This window comes from Ostrinia furnacalis, unplaced genomic scaffold (assembly GCF_004193835.3).
Source record: "Ostrinia furnacalis isolate ACB-3 unplaced genomic scaffold, ASM419383v2 OfSCF3526, whole genome shotgun sequence".
Classification (NCBI taxonomy): Eukaryota; Metazoa; Arthropoda; class Insecta; order Lepidoptera; family Crambidae; genus Ostrinia; species Ostrinia furnacalis.
In genome coordinates this window covers 307,686-329,765 of record NW_021133765.1, presented here as the reverse complement: position 1 = coordinate 329,765, position 22,080 = coordinate 307,686, and the positions used below count along the sequence as shown (strand labels likewise).

The 22,080-nt window shown below is 34.4% G+C and overlaps 2 protein-coding genes and 1 long non-coding RNA gene across 3 annotated transcripts in view; all 3 read right to left on the bottom strand.

Annotated features, from left to right (window-relative positions):
• Positions 1–4,156: 4,156 nt before the first annotated feature.
• On the bottom strand, positions 4,157–6,563 carry Dus3 (Dihydrouridine synthase 3). Its single transcript, XM_028311661.1, has one exon. It carries the CDS (start codon positions 6,229–6,231, stop codon positions 4,441–4,443), a length of 1,791 nt encoding a protein of 596 aa, XP_028167462.1. The 5' UTR covers positions 6,232–6,563; the 3' UTR covers positions 4,157–4,440.
• Positions 6,564–8,780: 2,217 nt separating this feature from the next.
• LOC114357852 (uncharacterized) lies at positions 8,781–10,100 on the bottom strand. The gene is made up of 2 exons (XR_003656337.1): positions 9,906–10,100; positions 8,781–9,663 (listed from the first exon to the last, which is right to left on the bottom strand). It is a non-coding gene; the product is annotated as an uncharacterized LOC114357852 (long non-coding RNA).
• A 1,702-nt stretch (positions 10,101–11,802) lies between these two features.
• Positions 11,803–22,080, bottom strand: part of Evi5 (ecotropic viral integration site 5) — a 38,135-nt gene continuing 27,857 nt past the window's right edge. Inside the window, 2 exon segments of the mRNA XM_028311636.1 lie at positions 11,803–15,597; positions 21,578–21,679. Coding sequence (XP_028167437.1) covers positions 15,430–15,597; positions 21,578–21,679 — 270 coding nt within the window. The 3' untranslated portion in view covers positions 11,803–15,429.

The window sequence follows — 22,080 nt, the reverse complement described above, 5'->3', positions numbered from 1 at the left end:
TTGTGTTTAAGCTATTTATTAAAGTGTTTTATATAAATCACGAAAATTACCATACAGATGTAAGATTTTTTACGATGTCTTACATTTCTAGATCAATCGAAAAAAATCAAAAACGTATTTTGTCAAATGTTAACTTCTTGCTGCATTTTTTTAAAACCTGTAAATGTAGATCAATATTAAATCTGAAAGTTCTGGGAATTCTGTTGCAATTTTTTTCCAGTAGCTCCAATTATGATACTTGCCCTATTGTTCTAATACAAAAACAGTTTTGTATATTACTGTAGACACTTAAAATTTATCTCGAATACATATTTATTTTTAATTCGTGTCCCTTTTCAAAATTATGTATTATCGGCTTAAAATAATGGTTTACCTAGCATGATATTTTACAAATGACCAATAATATAACTTGTGGCTAGATAGACACGTTTTTGTTTAGTATTTTTGAATATCTTACTGTTCTACAAACAAAAAAGATAATTTCATGTTTGCCAAATAATATTATGCAAACGCTTGTTTTTTAAGTCGCTTTCTATTGTCGGAAAAATAATTTAGGTTTAATTTCACTGCACACTTTTAATAAAGTATTAAGATCTCATTTATTAATAATATCGGAATATATTAAACATTAGCAGTGATCTTTAATAATAACTAACATTGTGCCACGTCGTTGAGGTCTATAATAATTGTGTCTAGATTCGAACTAACATTTGGAAGATCTTTCTATACGGAAATGCATATCACTTAGGCAAAAGCTATTGCAGAAATGCACATCGTTCTATCTTATCATTTATGTTAATAACATTGGTTTTAGATTGTTGTTATAACATGTTTTTGTTTGGAATTAATTGTTGTAAAGTAATATTTAGGTATTATGATATAATGTGGCATTTATTAAATAATCTCAAAAAGTGGTATGTTTCAGTGTACAATTTAGTACGTAGTGTGTATGACACTATTGAATTAGGTAGCTTAAATATTTATCTTCCCCGTATTTATAAGAAGTTTATTTCGATTTAATTACGAATTAATGTGATACTTCAGACTAAGTTGTATAAGTACATGGAAATAAAGGACCTTCAACTTTAGAAACTTATCTTCGCTTTTTTTTAAGTACAATACTTGATAAATCCATACTACTGATGGTAAATATCGTAGTAATATTTCATTATGGTCTATTCCACTTTGATCACCTGGCTTTGATGACCCAGGTGATCAATGTCCACTTCCAGCGACAATTTAGTGTCCTTTGATCACCCACGGATATGATGCCCTGGGTGATCAAAGTGGACTCCGATTAAATTATTATTTTAGTGTCCTTTGATCACCTACATACAAATCACACCTCCTCTGAATAGACACGTCATGTCCAATTGTTGTAAGTAGGTACAAACATTTTCATAATATAGTCAATTTTTTTACAGCATGAAATATTTTAAAGCGTTACTTACCTGAACAATGTTTGTCCGTACATTAAGTATGTGGAGGTGTGATTTGTATGTAGGTGATCAAAGGACACTAAAATAATAATTTAACTGGGGTCCACTTTGATCACCCAGGGCATCGTATCCGTGGGTGATCAAAGGACACTAAATTGTCGCTGAAAGTGGACTTTGATCACCTGGGTCATCAAAGCCAGGTGATCAAAGTGGAATAGACCTTCATTATTAGGACCCTATTTGTTGGATGTAATGTGTTTTGTGAGTCTTTTAATTAAAGCCATTAATAAATTGTATAATGAATTATTCAATTTTATGATTTATCAAATGTCAAAATAACAAATTTTCTGATAATTCCAACATTACTCAAATGATTTGAAACCGTCAGGTGCACTTTTGGTATGTGCATGAGGATTGAGTGATCCTTGCTTCAATCTTAACAAAAATCGAGAAAGGTTTAGTTAAAACATGTTAAAACATTGCGGTGCAGTAAAAAAAATTGTTTAACCTGAGATATGTAAAAATGTTACGGTCAATAAATAGGATCACTCATCTGCACGCTTTAAGAAAATGTTTATTTCAGAATATAAAGCCTTTGCACTTCTTTTTATAGTATTGAAAAATTGTTAAGAATATGTTAATAAAACTATTAACAAATTGAGAATTCCCTTGCACGTCCCTTTCCAAAGTTATGAAGATTAATTTGGATCACTCACACCGCACACGGGCCGTATGAGTGCTCTTCGAAATCGTGACTATTTATTAATTAAATACAAAAATTCCATCTCCTAATAAATAATACTTACTCATCTAAATAATTTTGTGCTCTTTCGGCTTTAGTAAGTGGCCTGGCACAGCCTCAAGATGCATACCTACTTCGTTTCGTTTCAGCCAAATGACGTCCACTGCTGGACAAAGGCCTCCCCCAAGGGTTTCCACAATGAACGGTCCTGCGCTGCCCGCGTAGACGTAGGGCTGGAAGACGTAGCGTGGGCAGGCCTACTACTAGGTGGACCGACGATCTGGTAAAGGTCGCGGGAAGAGCCTGGATGCGGGCAGCATACCTACTTAATATAAAAAATGTTTTTATTATAACTCAAGCACATTGATATGAGATTATATGGTTTACTACCTAAGAAATTACGTACGTAAAAGTGCAGTAAGTACGTATAGGTATAGGACGACCGACGCCTAAGCTCTTTTAGAGAGCTAACTTTGTAAAAACTGTGTAGGTATACTGAAGATGAAAGTAAATATTCCCCCCTTCACCTTCGGCCTGATCATCATTTTTAGGTGAGACGCAGTCCAAGAGCATCTCAATTTCGGTTGCAAAAGAAAAAAATTGCCAGTAAGACTATTTTGGGTTTGTGATATTATTTGTGGCATATATTATGGACGGAGGTCTGCGTTTCTGAAGCAGAGCTGAGCGTTGCAATGACGAAGCTGAAGAAGAAAACTGCGGGCTCAGAATCGGGCGATCAGCTCAGCATTTTTGAGCAACTTCTGAAACATCAGCACAGCGTCTCAATCTACCCACTAAATTCCATAAATAAGATCGCAAGTGTTTGTATGGTAGGTATAATGAATTTTCGTCAAATTCTCACGAAACGGCATTTCATATTTAAACCCATAATATTAATTTAGAAGGGCAGTTTCACTAGCAAGCAAAAGGTCGAGGGTTCGATTCCCACCTTCTTAGGTAGCTAGGTAGGTAGGCCTTTGTAGGTTAGGTATTGCAATTACTTAGATTAAAATCTAGGCTTTATTAATCTAAGTGCAATTATAAAAACTGCCAAAATTTTAATTTATAATACTGGACAAAACATAATAGCTGCTATTTCTAAAGTATTTCTAGTAACAGATTTAAAAATCCCAATGAGTTACATATTATTATGTTTATGATCTTTGAATGCATTACTGTATAGGCCAGTAGAATTAAACACAAAAATTGATTAAATCGGAAATAATTCCTACAAAAGATTTTTTTGCTTTTATGGCTTCATTGGTTGCCCATTAAGACTCTCCTAAGTTTTCGACTTCGACGGAGTTGTGCTTAAGTGGTGGGGGCCCCCGAAAGGGGCGTTTTTTCGGTTTTCCGGTTATACCGCGTAAAGGATTTACCCTATCGAAAAGTGGTCTTCATGACGGTTAAAGGGCACTTAATCCTGCATTGAATAAGACCAAATTCAAATGTTTTGGATAAACCGTACCCGCGCTAAAGTTCGGGTAAGTAGAAAATNAATTTGGTCTTATTTAATGCAGAATTAAATGCCCTTCAACCATCAGGAAGACCACTTTTCGATAGGGTAAGTAATTTACGCGGTATAACTGGAAAACCGAAAAAGCGCCCCTTTCGGGGGCCCCCACCACTTAAGCACAACTCCGTCGAAGTCGAAAACTTAGGAGAGTCTTAATGGGCAACCAATGAAGCCATTAAAGCAATAAAATCTTTTGTTGGAATTATTTCCGATTTAAAAGCTAATTCTACTGGACTAGTAGCCATCAATCTATAACAAATATTAAAAGATGCAAATAAATGAACGTAACGTAACCTAATTTATTCAACTAATACCTACTTCGAGGTTCGAATCCCACAATAATTTAGATTCAATGGTCTTGATGGGTTGGTACATAAAAAATAAAAAACTGTGTTTTGATAAAAATTATTTATTAAAATAATTTAAAACTTTAAAATAACTTTAAATCTTAATAATTAATTTTAAAAACTTGGTAATTAATTAATTAAAACCTCGGGGCCACCTATGGTGCCCCATTGCCAGGCTATATTTTATCCTTTACTTAGATTTTTTTTTTGTCAAATTACATTTTTGGCAACAAAATATATCAATAAAATAGTATTTCAAAACAGTTTTAAGTCTACAATAAATAATAATTAGGCAATAGGTAATCCTTGAATTTAAATTCAATATTTCCATCCCAAAATATCTAATAGATACAACAGCTATAGACATAAACAGCTATAAAAATAGACATCTATATTTCACTCATATGAATTGGCTTTGTGTTTGGGAAGGAACTGGAATCCTTCTGGGGTTGGACCTAACAGCATTTCACTAATTTTAATCCAATCAGCACAGTTTCCGGAAGCCATCAGGGTCTCCATATCATCACGGCCAAAATATACTGGAGGTCTTTCATTGATTTTTTGTGGTGGCCGTTCAAGGAGGCCTACTGGGACATATCGGTATAAAAATGAAAGCCACTCCAGTAGAAACCGTCTAGTATTTTCAACACCCTGAGTATCAGAGCCCCAGTGTTCTAAGCCGTAATTAGTATATTTCTTCAAAATTTCGAACCTTTCATGGCTACTGATGTCCCACAGTCTTTGTTCTTTAATTTCAGTAAATATCCAAGGCTTTATAAGTGCCCCACGGCCTATCATCACACCTTGTACAGTTGGTGCCAATTCCCTTCTTTGAATGTAGTCATCATAAGTAAGAATATCACCATTACCAAAAACAGGGCAAGGCTTAGCAGCCTGAGCGCATGTTTCAATATATTCCCAGTCTGCTGATTTAGTATATCTGGCTTCCCTGGACCTTCCATGTAGAGTAATGAGGGATGCTCCTGCTTCATAAATCTTAGGGACAAGTGTGTGAGCAATTTTTTTGGACTGATATACTCCTGTTCTGATTTTAACTGTGAAAGGTACACTAAGAATTTTGGAAGCACATCTGATTGAAGCTTCTAATGTTGGCAATCTATGCATCATTCCACTACCACCACCTTTCTTATAAATTAGGTCAATGGGACAACCCACATTCAAATCTATAAAATCTAGCTCAGTGTTTTCTTGCAGCAATTGGGAAACTTTTGTAATTTGATAAACATTATTTCCACATATTTGGGCTCCAAATAAGTCTTCTGTTTCATGTCTTTTAACTAATGCCCATTCTTGCTTCGTTCCTTTGAGAAGTGACTCACACAGAGCCATCTCTCCACAGGTGATGTCTACACCAAATGTTTTGCAAATCCTCCTGAACGGTAGGTTCCCCACGGTAGTAAGAGGGCTGAGGTACAATTTATCACGCCAATCAATAAGTTTTTTCTCTCTTGGCAGAAGCTTAATTATGTCTTCATCCGTAATGGCCCCACTGGCTTTGCCATTCTCATTAGCATTATCATGTTCAGTGGTATTTGCATTGTTTCCATCTTCTTGATGTTTAGGTTTATTTCTAGTATCCATCATCTTGACTAATTTCTCTGCGAAACTCAAATCATATTTCTTTTTTTGAAGTTGAATTTGTAAAGTTTGTTGAAGTGTGTTTTTGGTGTCGTCTTTCCATAATGCAAATTTTTCTTCATCGACTTTATTAAATCCTTCTGGAGTAATATGACTTGATCCAAATCGACAAGATATCCCTCGTGGGCATCTCCCTCGTAGATCATAAAGATGGCACTTGTTAGTTATATCCTTTGGTTTTACTTTGAGGTAATCTAATGGACTATGCATGAATTTACAATTATTAAACTGACATTGAATTAGTTCATCAGCAGATTTAGCACTCACAATAGTAGGACAAGGTTTGCTCTCCTTGTCATCTCTGTAAGTCTTTGGTCTAGCCTTATTTTGACCTCTACTTTTATTTTTGCTTTTAAAACATTGTTCTTCGTCCCCTTTGGGTTTTTTTGGATCAGTGGCGTCAGATTCAATGTCGTCATCTAATTTGTGCTTAAGAGGACCACTTTCTAAAATTACAGTATTCTTATCTGGTCTTTTTACTACAAATTCTTCTTTGATAACGCATATACCTGCCCCCGTAGTAGACATAGTTTTGGCGACTTATTCTAGCAAATAACGGATCAACACTTGACCTTTAAAACTTTAATTTGTTTTAATAATTACAGAGAGATCTCCTTCTCCTTCTTGTGTTTCTTGTAATGACTTGGTTTTGGTTTTGGAAACTCACGATTTCGAGGTTATATTTCTTCCTAATTGTTTAGTGCCAATATCAAGTGGAAATTTATTTAGCTAGAACATAGGTGTTCTACTATTGTTTTTTCAGGGATTCCGTGGGGACAAGTATTCCCCAAGAGAGGTTAATTTTATCGTAAATATTAAATACCGCACCGACCTCAAAAATCTCAAACTGACAGTTTACTTTGTTTATGGTGGATTTTACACTGCGCGGAAATTAGCCTGCTGCTTTTACACTGCGCGGAAATTAGCCAAGTCGAGTCAATGTGAACACACACCGAACAGTGGGGTGGGGATGAAAAATGAATGATTTTCCCGAGTCAAGTAAAAAAAACAGTGGAGTGGGGATGAAATTCATTCATTTTTCATCTCCACTCCACTGTTTTTTTGACTTGACTTGGCTAATTTCCGCGTAGTGTAAAAGCGCCTTTAATGCATGTGCGAAGTCTACGGTCTAGGCCACAGATATGGATTAGGTCTACTAGGCGGTAAACGGAACGGAATTTTCGAATGTTCACTAATTTTGATTTTGATTTTTCTGTATTCTCTGATGAAAATAAAAAATACAAGTTTCTAAGACATTAAATTTTTGTGCGATCGGCGGCTGCCTTACACAGAGCACGTATGTAGCCCCAATAATCTGAGGTCGGCCCGCAGGTCTCCATGCGCATGATGACTTCATAGTAAAATACCACCTACGCACGATGTATATGATCCATTGTGATAACAACGGTAATAGGCCATACATAGATAAAACAAATAAGAAGGCCAACTCGAGCCCCGAGCGATCGATAAATAGGATAAACACGTAGGGGGGTATTTCGCCGAAACAGTAAATTTTCTGTGTCCAGGCAGGTTGAACACATGTTTTTTTATATCTATCTGTATAAAACTCTTTTTATGGGAAAGTTCATCAAAAGTTTTATTTGTTTTTGCTATTACAATAGCAGAAACTACAAATTTTAATAATACCGTAGAAAAACTTAATCAAAAGTCGTTTTTCTAATTTCCTTGTCATGTCCATTACTGTTGTTTGCCAAAATGAAGGCTCATTATAACAAATTGAAGCGTAATTTAATTCTAATAGCACTCTCTTTACATTTGAGAAACTTTTGGCTATCGGAAAATAAAAACTTTAAATGTCAAATACTTATAGGAAGAAAATAAAGTGAAGTTAAGTTCTTGTCCAGGTCAAAAGTAAATTTCCCTGGGTCTTCGTCCATGATTTAAATAGTAAATGTGGGTCGGCCGTTTGGTGTAGTGGTTCGAAACGGACAACTATTCCGGAGGTAGCGGGTTCGATTCCCGCACAGTACAAACATTTGTGTGCATGAACATATTTGTTTGTATTGGACTGGGTGTTTTCTATGTATAATAAGTATGTATTTACAAAAAAAAAGTATATAAGTATGTTTATATCCGTTGTCTAGTACCCATAGTACAAGCTTTGCTTAGTTTGGGACTAGAAGCGCAGTGTAAAATGTCCAAGGATATTTATTTATTTATTTATAATGTATAGGGTAAATAGGTTTTTGTCTGTGGTGTCTTTTAGGCATAAATCTAATTTCTTTGGTCCTAATTTCCTTGTTTTCCGTGGCATAAAATGACCTAGGAAATTATAAAAGACCATTAATAATTCGGCGTAAAGTCAAATTTTGAGTATTTCTTTATTGGAATAAGTTTAAAATTTACATTTTAAGAAAAACCTGCAACTAAGGAGAAAAGAGTAACAAAGAAGAAAAAAGGGGCTAAGAATAGATCATTACACGAGAATAGTGACAGCAATACTGAAAATACACCTTGTTTGTATTGTAAGGGCCTATATTTGGACTCAAATGAAGGCTGGGTTGCTTGTTCAGCATGCGGCAAATGGGCTTACTGCAGCTGTGCAGGTTTAGATGACGAAGATGCAGATACCGTGTTCACTTGTGAACATTGTGAAAAGCAAATAGTCGTTTGCTGCCATACCCCATCTTGCCCTCTTATTGGTACCCCATCTTACCCACGGGGGTACCCCATCTTACCCTAGGGGTGGGGCATGATGGGGATAAGGGTGTATTTCTACTTTTTGTTTTTTTAAATTTTATTATGTTGATTAGACTGCAAAATTACACGTTAACAATGAAGACTGATTATCGATGAAGATTATAAGAATACAAAAAATTAATAAAACTCTTTACGGTCAATTTTATTTACCATCAAACGTTAAGGACCCCGTCTTACCCCACTCTCCCCTATGTACCTACCAACATGATGCAATAAAATATTAAGTAAGTAGTTACCTACATACAACTAGGTTTAAATGCTGCCTATATCTGACTATCATAATTGTGGGTGGGTCTAATGGGAAACTTAAAAATTAAACGCATTTGTAACAATTTGATTTATCTTTTATTGAAAAATGTATTACTTATGATGTGATGTCATTAATGTAGATATGAAAATAAGTAAATACGCTGACAAATTACTTCTGCTATGATAACCTGATATTACTGGACTGATAGCTGATTACAAATCTGTAGCCTTAGCCTATGCCATTTACAGGTTACGGAATTCGATTGTCGATTAATTTAAAACAATACATTTTGAACTGATTTTAATAATGATAAACAGTCGAAAAATAACAGTTGGCGCCAACTGTTTATTATTTCAATTCCAGCGATATAAGTACTTGTTCAATTTTGAACTGGGGTACCAAACTATCACTCAAAATTAGAGGACAATCGAATTCTACAAATGTTACCTACATGTCATGTGACTACTTACTACTAGTCTTCAAATTCGTTTACAAATTGGCTCTGAAATACATTGTTCAAAATATAAGTAGGGTCAGGGAGGCAACAGTGACTCACTTTTTTTTCGAAGCTTAATAAAAATAGATATCGCTTTAATATTGGCCTAAAATTTGCTCACATTTTAGATACACTATTGAACTGTAACTGAGCACTCATGATTCTACATTATTTACTACTTATGTCAAAGTAGGAACCTAAAACAAAAAAATGATAATTGAGTCACTGTGGACTACTAGGTGTACACACTGACTCACTACCGTGGTACACAGTATTAACGTGGTAAGGCAGTATTTATATGAAAAGAAAATGCCCATTCCGCGTAGTTTTTTGTTAGAAATAATAACAAAACTGCACAAGCTATTCTTATTATAATCAACAATTCAACACGACTCTTAGTACTTTTATTGCTACCTATAAGATCTTAAGTCATCTCAATCTCTTCGTTATTTATTTCTTCCCTATTTTTCTGTCGGTTTTTTTCCGTGGCATTCTGTAAATAAAAAACAAAATTCGATTTACAGTTATAAAATATTGAATTCGTATAAAGTATTAAAATTGAGTCACTGTGTACTTCTACGCCATTTTGTAAATATTTGATCAAAAAAACCAAGATGTAAAACAAATTAGTCAAAATTCGGATTAAAGACAATTGATACAAGACCTACTATCCGATAAATATAACGGCTATTACCTATAGCAACAAACAAAGATATGAAAACAATCGAAACTCACCTTAGAATGTAATTTAGAGGGCGCGAAAACAAAAAACATTCCCTCACCCTTCCGCACGGCACTTGACCGGCGAGCAAACTGGTTTAAACGTGTTCGGGTACAAAGACCTTTGAATCGGTAAAAGAGACAAATATATGTATATTCCTATGCCTTCAGGTCGAAACATGACTGAGCCACTGTAGCCGACCGAGTCACTGTTGCCTCCTTGACCCTACAGCTTTCGCAATATGAAAATGTACATGGAAATAGATTCTACAAAATAAATGAGAAATTAATACAATATTATCTACTCCAACATAATTTCACATTCTATAATTGCACTTAACTTAGAAATGTTACATTCCATATTAATAACAAAAATAAACTAGGAAAATATTTTACAACAAAAAATAATACATTTAGTTACTTAAATTAACCATATGTTTAAATGCAGGATAATCGTACCTACTAATATTATACACGTAAAAGTTATTAAGGATTTTTGTAAATATTTCACGCAACGGATATAATTAAACTTTACAGTATTTATATTGTTTATAATATAGTTAGTCGATAAAATGAAAACCTTTGCATAGTTTGGATTCACACGTTGCGAAACTCATCGTTAGCGTTTCAAAACACGCGCGACGGAACGTCTTGGGTATTACTGATTTTCACACGATTTAAACAATAAATGACCTGTTAAAGTAACACAATGACTGATAAATTTACATTCTATTTGTAATTATCATTATAGTTATCCTGCTTTAAACATTAGGCATAAAATATTGCCAACAATAGCTCCGAACCATGCCCAGTACTTTTTGTCATCAATGTTGTAGTATAATTCATAATAACTTAGTAGTCCTAATATAACTAACATTAATAGTTCTACCAGCTGCTTACAAATTGAATATTTATGTAAAAATAACTACCTCTGAACGAAAATATTATAGTCAAATTATATTATCACAAGTCCGATAGTAAGTAAATACGAAACAGTAAAATGTTAAACTAATAACATATTTCAGATAAGAATTATTAAAGTATATCAAGTATACTACATACAAATTTAAATAATAATTTAAATGACAATCAATATATTAAATTATATTGATTGTCAGACATTTCAAATTCAGAGAAACAGCAATTTGAATATGTAAATCTCTTTAAGAAAATAATATTTATACTCAAGTCTGACAGTGAGTAAATACGAAACACCTATAGTAAATCAAGTATATTGCATAATGAATTAAAATAATAATTTTATTATCAATTTATCAGCCATTTCAAATTCAAAGAACCGGCAATTTGAATATGTAAATCTCTGAAAGAAAATATTCTCTGAAAGAAAAGAAAATATCAACCACACTAACGCGTGCAGAACGCACCGGCGAGCGATCTGCACGCGTTGGTTTGGTTGAAGCTTTATGTTGAAGCTTTAATTATGTATACAGGGTGTTAGGTAAATGGGTATATGAGCCGACACTAGCCAATGTTAACATGGTCATATAAATGGTATGGTGAAGTCAGAAAATTGATATCTTCATTTTAATTATTTTAATTTCCATACTAATCGGATTTTATAAAATTTATTTTCTATGAAAATTAAAAACATTAAAATGATGATATCAAATTTCTGACTTCACCTTACCATTTATATGACCATGTTAACATGGGCTAGTGTCGGCTCATATACCCATTTACCTAACACCCTGTATATGTATAAATAATTCAATATTGATTGTCAGACATTTCAAATTCAAAGAAACAACCATTTTAGCTTTAACATACTACAGTTTAAGTCTTCATAAAGTGCACATAATATGACCTATTTTTAGCAAAGGAAAAAAATTACAAAAAATCTAATCAATTTTTTATAGATTTTTGTTTAATTACCTTCTGTTGACTTATTGTAAAGAAAACTTTATAGCTTTTGAATTAAGAGGTATTATTAGTATCAAAAGTTATAACGTTTTCTTAATAAAGTCAACAGAAGGTAATTTAAAGAAAAATAAATCTATATAAAAATGAAAATAAATTATAAGATTTTTTGTCATTTTTTTTCTTCTCTAAAAATGTTTCATCCATTTTTATATATGCACCAGTTTATGAAGACATACTGTATAGAAAGTAAACGAATACAAATATTTTTCAGTTACAACAATAATAATAAATATGAAAGTCGGTACAAAAAGCTGCCAAGTTAATCTATAACATAACAGCTAATTATTTTCGTATGCGATTGTAAAGTCTTAACTATCAACTCTTGTTCAATTAACACTATATTCGGACTTTTAGTATTTCACAAATTGACTGCGGTTTTGTAAATACCATATAGCGGAAGTTTAGTGGCTTTTATAAATTGACATCTATTTATTTACATTTCTGATTAGCTACCACTGAGCGTGTTTAGTAAAAATAGCGTAGTACTGCACGATAATATGAATATAAACATAAAGAAAAATGAAGTGGTAAGTCATAGGAAATTATTTTATTATTCAGTCCATGAAAGTCAGTGCCTATTCAGTTCAATATCACAGAATAGTTACTCAATTTCTTAATGAACTCTTATAAAACATTTGTTCCTGCATGTTCTATTGAGTACTTATACCAAAGAGCTGATCAATAGAACAAGTGGGAACAAATATGACCAAAAGGTGTATAGAATTTTATATCGATACACAATGAGTATTTAATATAATAATAAATTAAGTCATAAAAACACACAATCTTAGCTTTACTAAAACAATTAAATAAGTACTCTTTCTTTATTGCCATTATATCTGAATCACCTAAAAGCGTAAATTATAATAGCTTTTTGGAATAATAGAATAACTATTAAATTCTTGTTAAATAATTATTTCTAATATAATGGAATGTCCAGTAATTACATTCTCATGCTTGCATTACGCAACGTATCTCGTATGTGGCGTTATTGTTAGCATTAAAAAGTTATGGTTTTTAAAAATAAGTCTTCAATTACATAAGTCCAATATATTAACGAAAATATTTTATAGTGTGTTAGGGATCGGACTTCTGATACTTTATCAACCTGTTGTATTGTATGTAAAATTTTATTTTGTCTAATTTTTTAAAGGTTTAATGAATGAAACTCATTGATTTATGTTTTTATCTTGTCTACATACACAAAGGTGACCTTATTTTAAAGCAGTTGAAATGTCCTAGAATTTAAAATGGAATTTGTTAAGAAATTAAAATATAATCAACAAAACCCTTTGATTAAATTGAATTTGAATTAAATTTGAATGTTGCGGAACTAATTTCCGAATCAACTTGTCCACGCGGCTTATTGGCAGTTTGAGTCTTGCTCTTGAGCTAAGACTCTGCCTAGCCTTTTCCCTTTTGAATACTCTTCTGTTGAACATCTGCAGAAAGTTTAGTATTGGTAAGTGTTAATCAAGATAAAAAAATGCTACGAATTACATTGTTGTACTTTACCATTCTTCTTTTTTTTTTAATTGTTGTTTAGCCGTAGCAGTAGATTTGCCGCCCTTTCCTGCCATTTATTTTGATTATTGTATAAGGCTTGAGAATTTTATTATTATTATTCTGTTTAATGGCTTCAATGGTGCGTATTTATAAAGCACACTGTTTCGCCAAAAGATAATTTTATAATTTGTGAGTAATCTCACCAGCTTTCACTCACTACAACTTAAGTATGGGTAGAGTGGGTAGTCAGTTAATTTGTTTGATTTGATGTTTTAAAACCGTTACCGACTGCGGCGCTGGGAGTGATGTACGTAGACAACATTTATGCTATATTTACAGGGAGAAACTCGTAAAAATAAGCAAAAATAAAATTTCAAAGGGTTCATTCAGAGGGGTGAGGGGTGCGACCGCCCTTTGTATGGTTTTTAACGATAAAATTTAACATACAACACGTTTGTAAAGTATCGGGAGTCCGACTCCGGTCCCTAACACTGTAGGAAACTTCAACAAAATCAGTTGGAAGTGCTGGCGTTTGAGATCAAAATGATCGATTTGGCATGTCTCATCTAGATATAAATAAATGGTTATACCACTATCATGATTTAATTGTTACCTAAAGTTATATACGGATACCCAATCGCTACTAATTGTCATTCAAAAGTTCAAATTTTAATGTACGAAATATTAACACTACTGTATATTTCAACTACAACCATATTATAAAAATTTCATTATTCTAAGGGTAATGGTTAGTTGGCATCACGAGTTACTTCATCAAACGCTATTGAATTAAAGCATGTTTTGATTATTGCATCTCAACCTATAAATTCTATGGTTTAAAGATAAATACTAATAGCTACAAAGTTGAGTTTTTTCGCCTTTTTCTGGATACGTGCCTAACCATTTTATGAACTACCTATTTCATAAATTGACATCACAAAGTATCAATAAATCATTTATTTTCATTGTAAACGTAAAAACCTAGATTATATTTTAATGTCAAGGTAATATAAAAATAATAATACATGCATTCCGACAACACTTATCTGATTTATGGAGATCTTTCTCTGTTTTAAATATAAGTTAGAATTGTTGTGTACGAGAAAGAGAATTCCTTCAATTTCAGCATCGCCAGTTTATCTGTTTATAACAAACTTTTTTTTTCTATTAAATTAGGACACAAAAGCTTTACAACCGAATGAAGGCATAATGTTCTAAATTAATACTTAACATGCACAATATATAGGTAATGATAAGTAAAAAATTGTTGATAGCCGACAAGTTCCGAAAAATCATTTGAATATCTAGAACCATTTTTGAAAATTAGGCGACTGTTCAAAATATCTCTTTGAATTCAGGCTTTATTGCGCAAATATGTAGGAAAAGCGATACTTCAGTTTTAGTGAAACTGCTTGACGTAAAATCTCTGTAGGTACCTACTAGGTACTGTGATTAGCTTTATCACTGCCAGCAGTGCTTCAGGACCTATTATCACCGTATTTTAGTTATTTTGCAGTTTACGTGTATGTTTTAGCTAATGACGACATCAGAATGTAGTACAGTCAGCGTCAAATAGTTCGTGACACCCAAATTAGTCAATAAGTACCTACTCAACACGTCTTTATCAATCGAATAAGGTTGTGTTGTCAACTTTTTGCCACTTTGGCTGTAACGAACACGCTGTCTGTACCACATACAAAATAATAGTTAGTAAAGAAACAGGAGGTAGTTAAGTAGGAGGAGGAGGAGAGTAATATGACATTACTTTAGGGGCTAATGGAAGAGTAGGATAAATGGTGTCATTAGTATTCGTACAAACAAAATCGGAAGACTCCGTGAAGCAAATCACCAGTGGGATCGGTTTGTAAATAGTCCGATTGAGATCACCTCTCTGCGAGACCAATATCGGCAAAAATAGGGCTCATGCAATATACTTTCAACTGACCTTGACGCTAGTAGCTGCATTCGTGTGTAAGTACGCACATTCTGTTGGATATTTTTCAGAATCAGTTGGGATAGAGACACTTCATTCGGTCACAATCGTGTGAGTCGGCTATCAAGTAGCGTATGTCAAGCGGGTGCGAGGCGAGCGCTACGCGGGTTTGCGCGAGGTCGGGGGGAGGTCCAGCGACGCGGAGGACTCGCGCCGGAGGATCAGCTTCAGCTTGTCGTCCTCCTCCAGGTCCTCCTCCACGGAGATGGCCCGGATCAGCTCCGGGTGACCCTGAGCGCGCGCGCGCCACGCTTCTAGCCTCATCACCTACACCAAACAGCGTTAGAAACTAGTCTAAAGCCTGGTCTGTGAGCACGTAGAATCCCGTCCAATGACCCCAAGCTGCCCATCCTTGTCGCTGGCACGTAATTATGTTGCTGTCGCGCTCGCACACTCACTGCGGGCGCGCGTCGCACAGTCGCGATAGCAATATAATTACGCGCGAGCGATAAGGATGGGTAGCTTGGGGTCATTGGACAGGATTCTACGTGCTCACGGACCAGGCTTTACTTCTCTTCATTTCTAATGCAGGGGAACTTTCGAAGCGTACTCAGAACTGACCAGACACTGAAAGTAGACCAAGGTAACTCAACTTTTTGTTCATCTGCAACTTCCGCCGTAAGTGACAAAAATACCAACATAACCAATACCAGATGTTATTTATTCAACAATATATTATTGTTGTTGTATATGGCAACCTTAATATAACTGTTACTACTTAAAAAATCTACTAAAAATTACAATAAGATTTCTTTTATTATTCAACAAAAATTTTAACGTATTCTATTAATATGTAATGTATTTCTTTTTACACAGTTCAAGTCTCATAGTGCAAAAAATGGTTTGTAAATTTTCATTGAAATCCAAACTAAAAATTTGTAGAAGTATTTAAATATAAACATATTTACCATAATTTTGTCCATATACAGCAAAACTTCTCCAGTTACTTGTTGAAAAATATTTATTTTCAACAGTCCGCATAACCAACCATACACTATTCACTGAGTATAACCGACGCCACATAAATCCTAATTCGTCGAAAATAATATGACAGCGTCAAAATTACTATGACATGCTTAATAAATAAAGATTTGACGTCACAGATGCTTTCGAGTTGAGTTACTTTTGCGTCTCATGCCCATACCGGTCTTATAAAATTCGAAAGGCTTGATACAACCAATTAGTAGTGGCAAATCGGTTGTGTTAAGTGCCGCGTAGAAGGGCTTGATATGCCGAAGTATTTCGTCAGTTTTGAGTTAGTTCGTCTGTCCTAGGCCTAGATACTTGACTAGACTAAGTGTGGGTGCGGGGCAGGCGCGACATGTAACTTAAAATTAATCTTCTGTTGAAAACACTTCTTTTCAATCAACATTCTAAACAGCCAGCGCTTTATACCCCGCACTCACTACCAGCCTAGTCAAAATACAACCACCATATAGACACGTTTTATGAAACGACAAAAGTACAAAACACATGAAATTAATGTTACAAGCGTAACGATCTTAAGTTTGAATAGATTTTGAGTTTCGTTTCACAATACGTCTTCTATTAAAATACTGATAGTTAAAATTCTGAGTTATTAAAATTTATTATAAATGAATCCTTAAGGCACAAATTACCTCACGCTAAATTTTAACTCAAAGTATTTTTTTAGGATCACAGATTGCTATATTTATTACTGTTTTAGATAGTCAATATTCAATCAATATTCGTCATTACATCAACAAAACTATTCATTTTATGACTTATAACATCTAGGGCTGATTTTTCAATCGTCGGATAACTTTTAACTTACGGGCATACTTAACTCCACGGAATCCATGAAAAATCAATAGAACTGAAACACCCACGTTCTATTGATAACTATGTCAATATTTTTCACTCGACATTGGCAGAAATAAACCTCCCAGAGAGGTTTGGTTGCCACAAAAAAAAAAAAACTTTTAACTGAAGAATAAACTTGTCATTTTGACATATTCATATTCATCTATATATATAAAAGAAAGTCGTGTTAGTTACTCCACTTTAACTCAAGAACGGCTGAACCGATTTAGCTGAAAATTGCCAGGGAGGTAGTTTAGAGCCGGGAGAAGGACATAGGATACTTTTTATCCCGTTCGAAATAAAAAAAAAGTCTGCTTATTTATTGCTATTAAGGCGGAACAAAGTTCGCCGGGTCAGCTAGTTATTCATAATTCCCATACTGAAATTTTTAGCCTAGGCGCAGACCGTTGATTTTTTGTCGGCCGATAGTTTAGACGGGCAGTTGATCAGTATGGGCATGTATATTTGGTCGATTCTTCATACAATTTAAAATCGGGCACAACTATCGGCCAACTAAAAATCAATGGTCTGCGCCTACTCTTAATGTGTCAAACTTATTATTCAGTTATAAGATATCTGACGATTGAAAAATCAGTCCTTATTCTTATTTTATAAAATAAGTTATCAGATAAAATGTAATTTGGAAGATAAACACAATCATGCATTGTTAAGCAGCGAGCGACAACAATAGTTAAAAATGTTAGCAAAACTAAATATGAATGCAATATGGTTAGTAATACTTACACTAACACAACAGAATAATAATAAGTACTACGCACAGAAGACTCTTCGCGAAGGTATTTAAAAAAATGAATGCTCAATGTCGTTAACAATATGGTGTAATTTAGCTTGTCCCAAGAGTCGAGAACCATTTTGTTGACAAACGTCAGTGTACGGTACTGCGCCGAAGCCATAGGGCTGACTTCGGTAAAATGATGTGTGACGTGACGTGCCAAACTGCGGAAAATGGCGGAGGAAATACATGGATAAGTATGAATTATATTTTGTGTTTCTATTATATTATTCAGACAGTTAAAATACTGCACAGTATTAATTACACCACCGTTTTTTTCGTTCGGCAGATTATACGATACTAATAATATTATAGAAGTTGCGGCCTGGCGTTTGTGGACCATGAGAAGGAAGGAGCGAGAAGGCGATGGAGCGTGCTATGCTCGGAGTTTCCCTTCGTGATCGAATCATAAATGAGGAGATCCACAGGAGAACCAAAGTGACCGACATGGCCAGCAGAATTGCTAAAATCAAGTGGCAGTGAGTGGGGCACATAGCTCGCAGACCTGATATGGCCGATTTAGCAGAAAAGTTCTCGAGTGGCGACCACGGGCTGGAAGATGTAGTGAAGGCAGGGCCCCCACTAGGTGCCGGCTCCTGCCTCTCAATAAGACGGAAATTGGTGGATTTTTAGTGACTTCTGGAGGGGAGAGCCTTACCACAGCGGCGGGTATGCAACTCAATGCATTTTTACCACCTAAAAAATAATATAAAAAGGACCCCGACTAGGTAGACCAACTATCTGGCGAAGGTCGCGGGAGGTACCTGGATGCGGGCGGTGCAGGACTCGTGGTGGACATCCTTAGGGGAGACCTGTGTCCAGCAGTGGACGTCATATGGCGGAAACGAACGAATGATGTAAATTCTCACTCAATTTCACATAGTGACATAGCACACACAGGTTTATTTACCTCGTGTATACATGCAACGTTTGTATGAGCGTAGTTTGCCTCGTCAAGTGTATATTCAACTTGCCACTGAATTTACAACTTTATTCTATCTATAGTATACAACTGATAATTTGCTCAGAAATGATAAAATGAAAGCGATGTGATACTGACTGATTTCATGCAAGGTTATGGGACGTTTACACAAAGCATGCGCTTATGAAAAATGTTAATATACAAAACTATGTAATGTTAGTAACAAAACAGAAAAAAAACCAGTCAATTGAAACATCTAACTACAAACAACTGGGACATCGAGCTATTTACTGATTAATTTTGAAGGAAAAAATACTATAATGATAGGACATTAGCGGGCAAGTTTTATGATTTCTATTGCATCTATATTACCGGTAATATTAATAACTTTGTACACAAACAAAATAATAGTATAAAGTATATTGTGCATAGACAAGAATTTACCGTACCGACCACATAGCATTTTACTGAATTTTAGGGTCCATGGCATGTTTACACTAAACTATTAAATGAATAAGTTGATCAAAATATTTTAAGATGCAATGAAAAACAGACAAAACCCACCTAAGGTTAATATTATCATATCATCATTGTATTTTTAAAACGGGAGAAGCTAAAATTTTGTACCGATAGCTTAATATTGACTTGTAATTATCATTAAGTGCTCTTCTAGTCTACAATAGAAAACTCTGAAGCTGATGCTGCGATTGTTTGCCAACCCTTAACACGTACACAACGGACTAACACAATATTCCGGTTGGTGCGTCCACCTGCTGAGCTTACGCAGACAAAATTATAAGTTAAATAAAAGTAATTTTACATAATCACGATCCAGAAAGAAGTCAAGTGAATTTTAGCCCTTTTAATATATCGATAATTTCTACGTGCCACTTTAATCGAGATGATAAGTTCAGCAGGCGAACGCCTAGTCAAACAGCGATTGTAATGGTATCACTTACTCGAGCCATCCAGGGCTCACTCTCCGGAGTGGTGGTTGATGTGGGAAACTGTGCAAGTGCCAAACAGATTGTATCAGACAACTATTGAAGCATTTTACGAACAAATTTTTAAATACGGATCCGTTTTACCACTTTTAGGACCGAGGGAAGTCTGCTTTAAATTTAACTTTATTAGTCCCGCAGCTATTTTAAACTTACTTATCTAAAATTTAGCTAGTTTGTCCCAGAATGAAATGAACAGAATTAGATGTTTGCCCATTCACCTTATGTTTATAACAAGTGAGTTTATTGTAAGAAAATTATCAGTATGAATGTAAGATGAGAGACGGACATTGTTCCCAAAATGTGTAACGAATAAAGCGTATGCTTGACCGATGACTGTAAAGCGACGGAGCGTGTCTTCACACAGTGCATTTTCCTTTATTTATTTATTTAATCTCATGTTAGTGTTGTGCAATTAAAACTTTCTTATTTACAGTGTAAGAAATAGTTGTTATCAATGTTAAATAAGCAAAGCTTTAAGGCTAATGTGTTCATATTTTCCTAATTATTAAAATATTTTTTATAGAAATAATATTAAGGATTTTATTAGGAAAATGTCTAATCAGTAATCACACACAAAATGTCCTCTTCAGTTCGAATTTATTTTCGCGAACCTAAAAGTGCCACATTTGGGACGTGATTCGATGACAAGCTGAGACTCGAGATGTAATGGGAATTCATAAAATGAGTTGCATAATGTGGCGCTTTAAAGCCGCTTGTTATACAGGATTCCCTAGAATGAGTGAATCAAATTGCTATGGGAGGTAGCATGACCTCGACTCTGACTTACCACTAAAAATATGAAAAAAAAAAGCTTAATGAGGATCAGTACTGTTGTAGAAAATTCAATAAAACTAGTATCTACGTTAATCTTTAAGACATAAGAAAGATATATCTTTTTGAATTATCCAAATCGGACCATTACTTACGAAGATATTAAGTAATAAACATAGGCTGTTTTTGCCGCTAAAAGTCAACGTACGCAAGGCCGCGTGACGTCACTATATCCGAATCGAGCGCAGCCGGCGTACTATTGGGATGGAAAATATTTTTTTCCGGCTAAACTATCAGTTTTAGAAAAAAACTTTTAATAACATTTATTCTTCAAAATAAAGTAACCTATCGACCAGTAATTTTTAAAAATAAAAATTGTGAAAAATAAGTATTGCTATGTCCAAAAACCACATNTATCGATAGCTTACTTTATTCTGATGAATAAGTGTCATTACAAGTTTTTCTCTAAAACTGATAATTTGGCTAGAAAAAAATATTTTCTATCCACGCAGTACGCCGGCAGCGTTCGGATCGGATATAATGACGTCATCGTCCCCGCGCCGGGCGGTCAGTGAACTTTTTTAGTAATTTGGCCATAACTTCGTCAATTTTTGTCGTAGAACAAAAATTTTTGCACTGTGTATTAAGGATTTCTTAGCCCTATAAATCTGCATTCACAGCTAAAAATCGAAATGATCCTCATTATGGCCATAAATTTTTTTGTACAGAAAGTGCTCTAAACTCCCAGTGTAGTCAAAAATAAAATTCCATAAAACTGCAATAAAATGAATTAAATGTTATTTTTTTCATATTTTTTAGGGGTAGGTCAGCTACCTCCCATAGCAGTTTGATTCAATCACTCTTCGACACCCTGTATAATTTCTTGCGTGTATCGTGTGGGTAGTGGTTTATTCATAGAGGAACGAGTATTACCTCGGCTTTGAGTTCAGCGACTTGTTCCTGCAGCTCGCGAACTTTGTCCGAGTCGTCCATGTTGTTGTTACGAAGCTCGCCTTCAGTGGCCATCACTTCGTTCTGAAATAGACATGTTGACACCACCAATCAATTGACGTACTTTTTAAAACTGTCAAAACGAAACTCTCCCATAGATTATGTATGGCACTACAAGCAAGTGACGTCACTATTTTGTCAACTCAATTAAAGTACTTTTTTCAATTACAATGACACCAAAAATCGTAATTTATTACAGGTAATTTAAAATTAATTAAGTTTTTAAGACCAGAATGAAGTGTCTTTTTAGAAAAGTTGTGATTTCGAATTATTGGGGAATGGTGTCAAATTGTCTATTCATATTATTCGAAGGTTAAGCTTTTAACCGTCCAAAATTTTCATTGTTTTTGGACTTAAATACAAGGGAGTAAAGGTCCAAAATATAGTGGGAATATATTTGTCATACTGGATACGTTCTGCAGTCT

Coding starts and splice junctions, on each gene's coding strand:
- Dus3 (XM_028311661.1), bottom strand. CDS start 6,231: ATGTCTACTACGGGGGCAGGTATATGCGTTATCAAAGAAGAATTTGTA.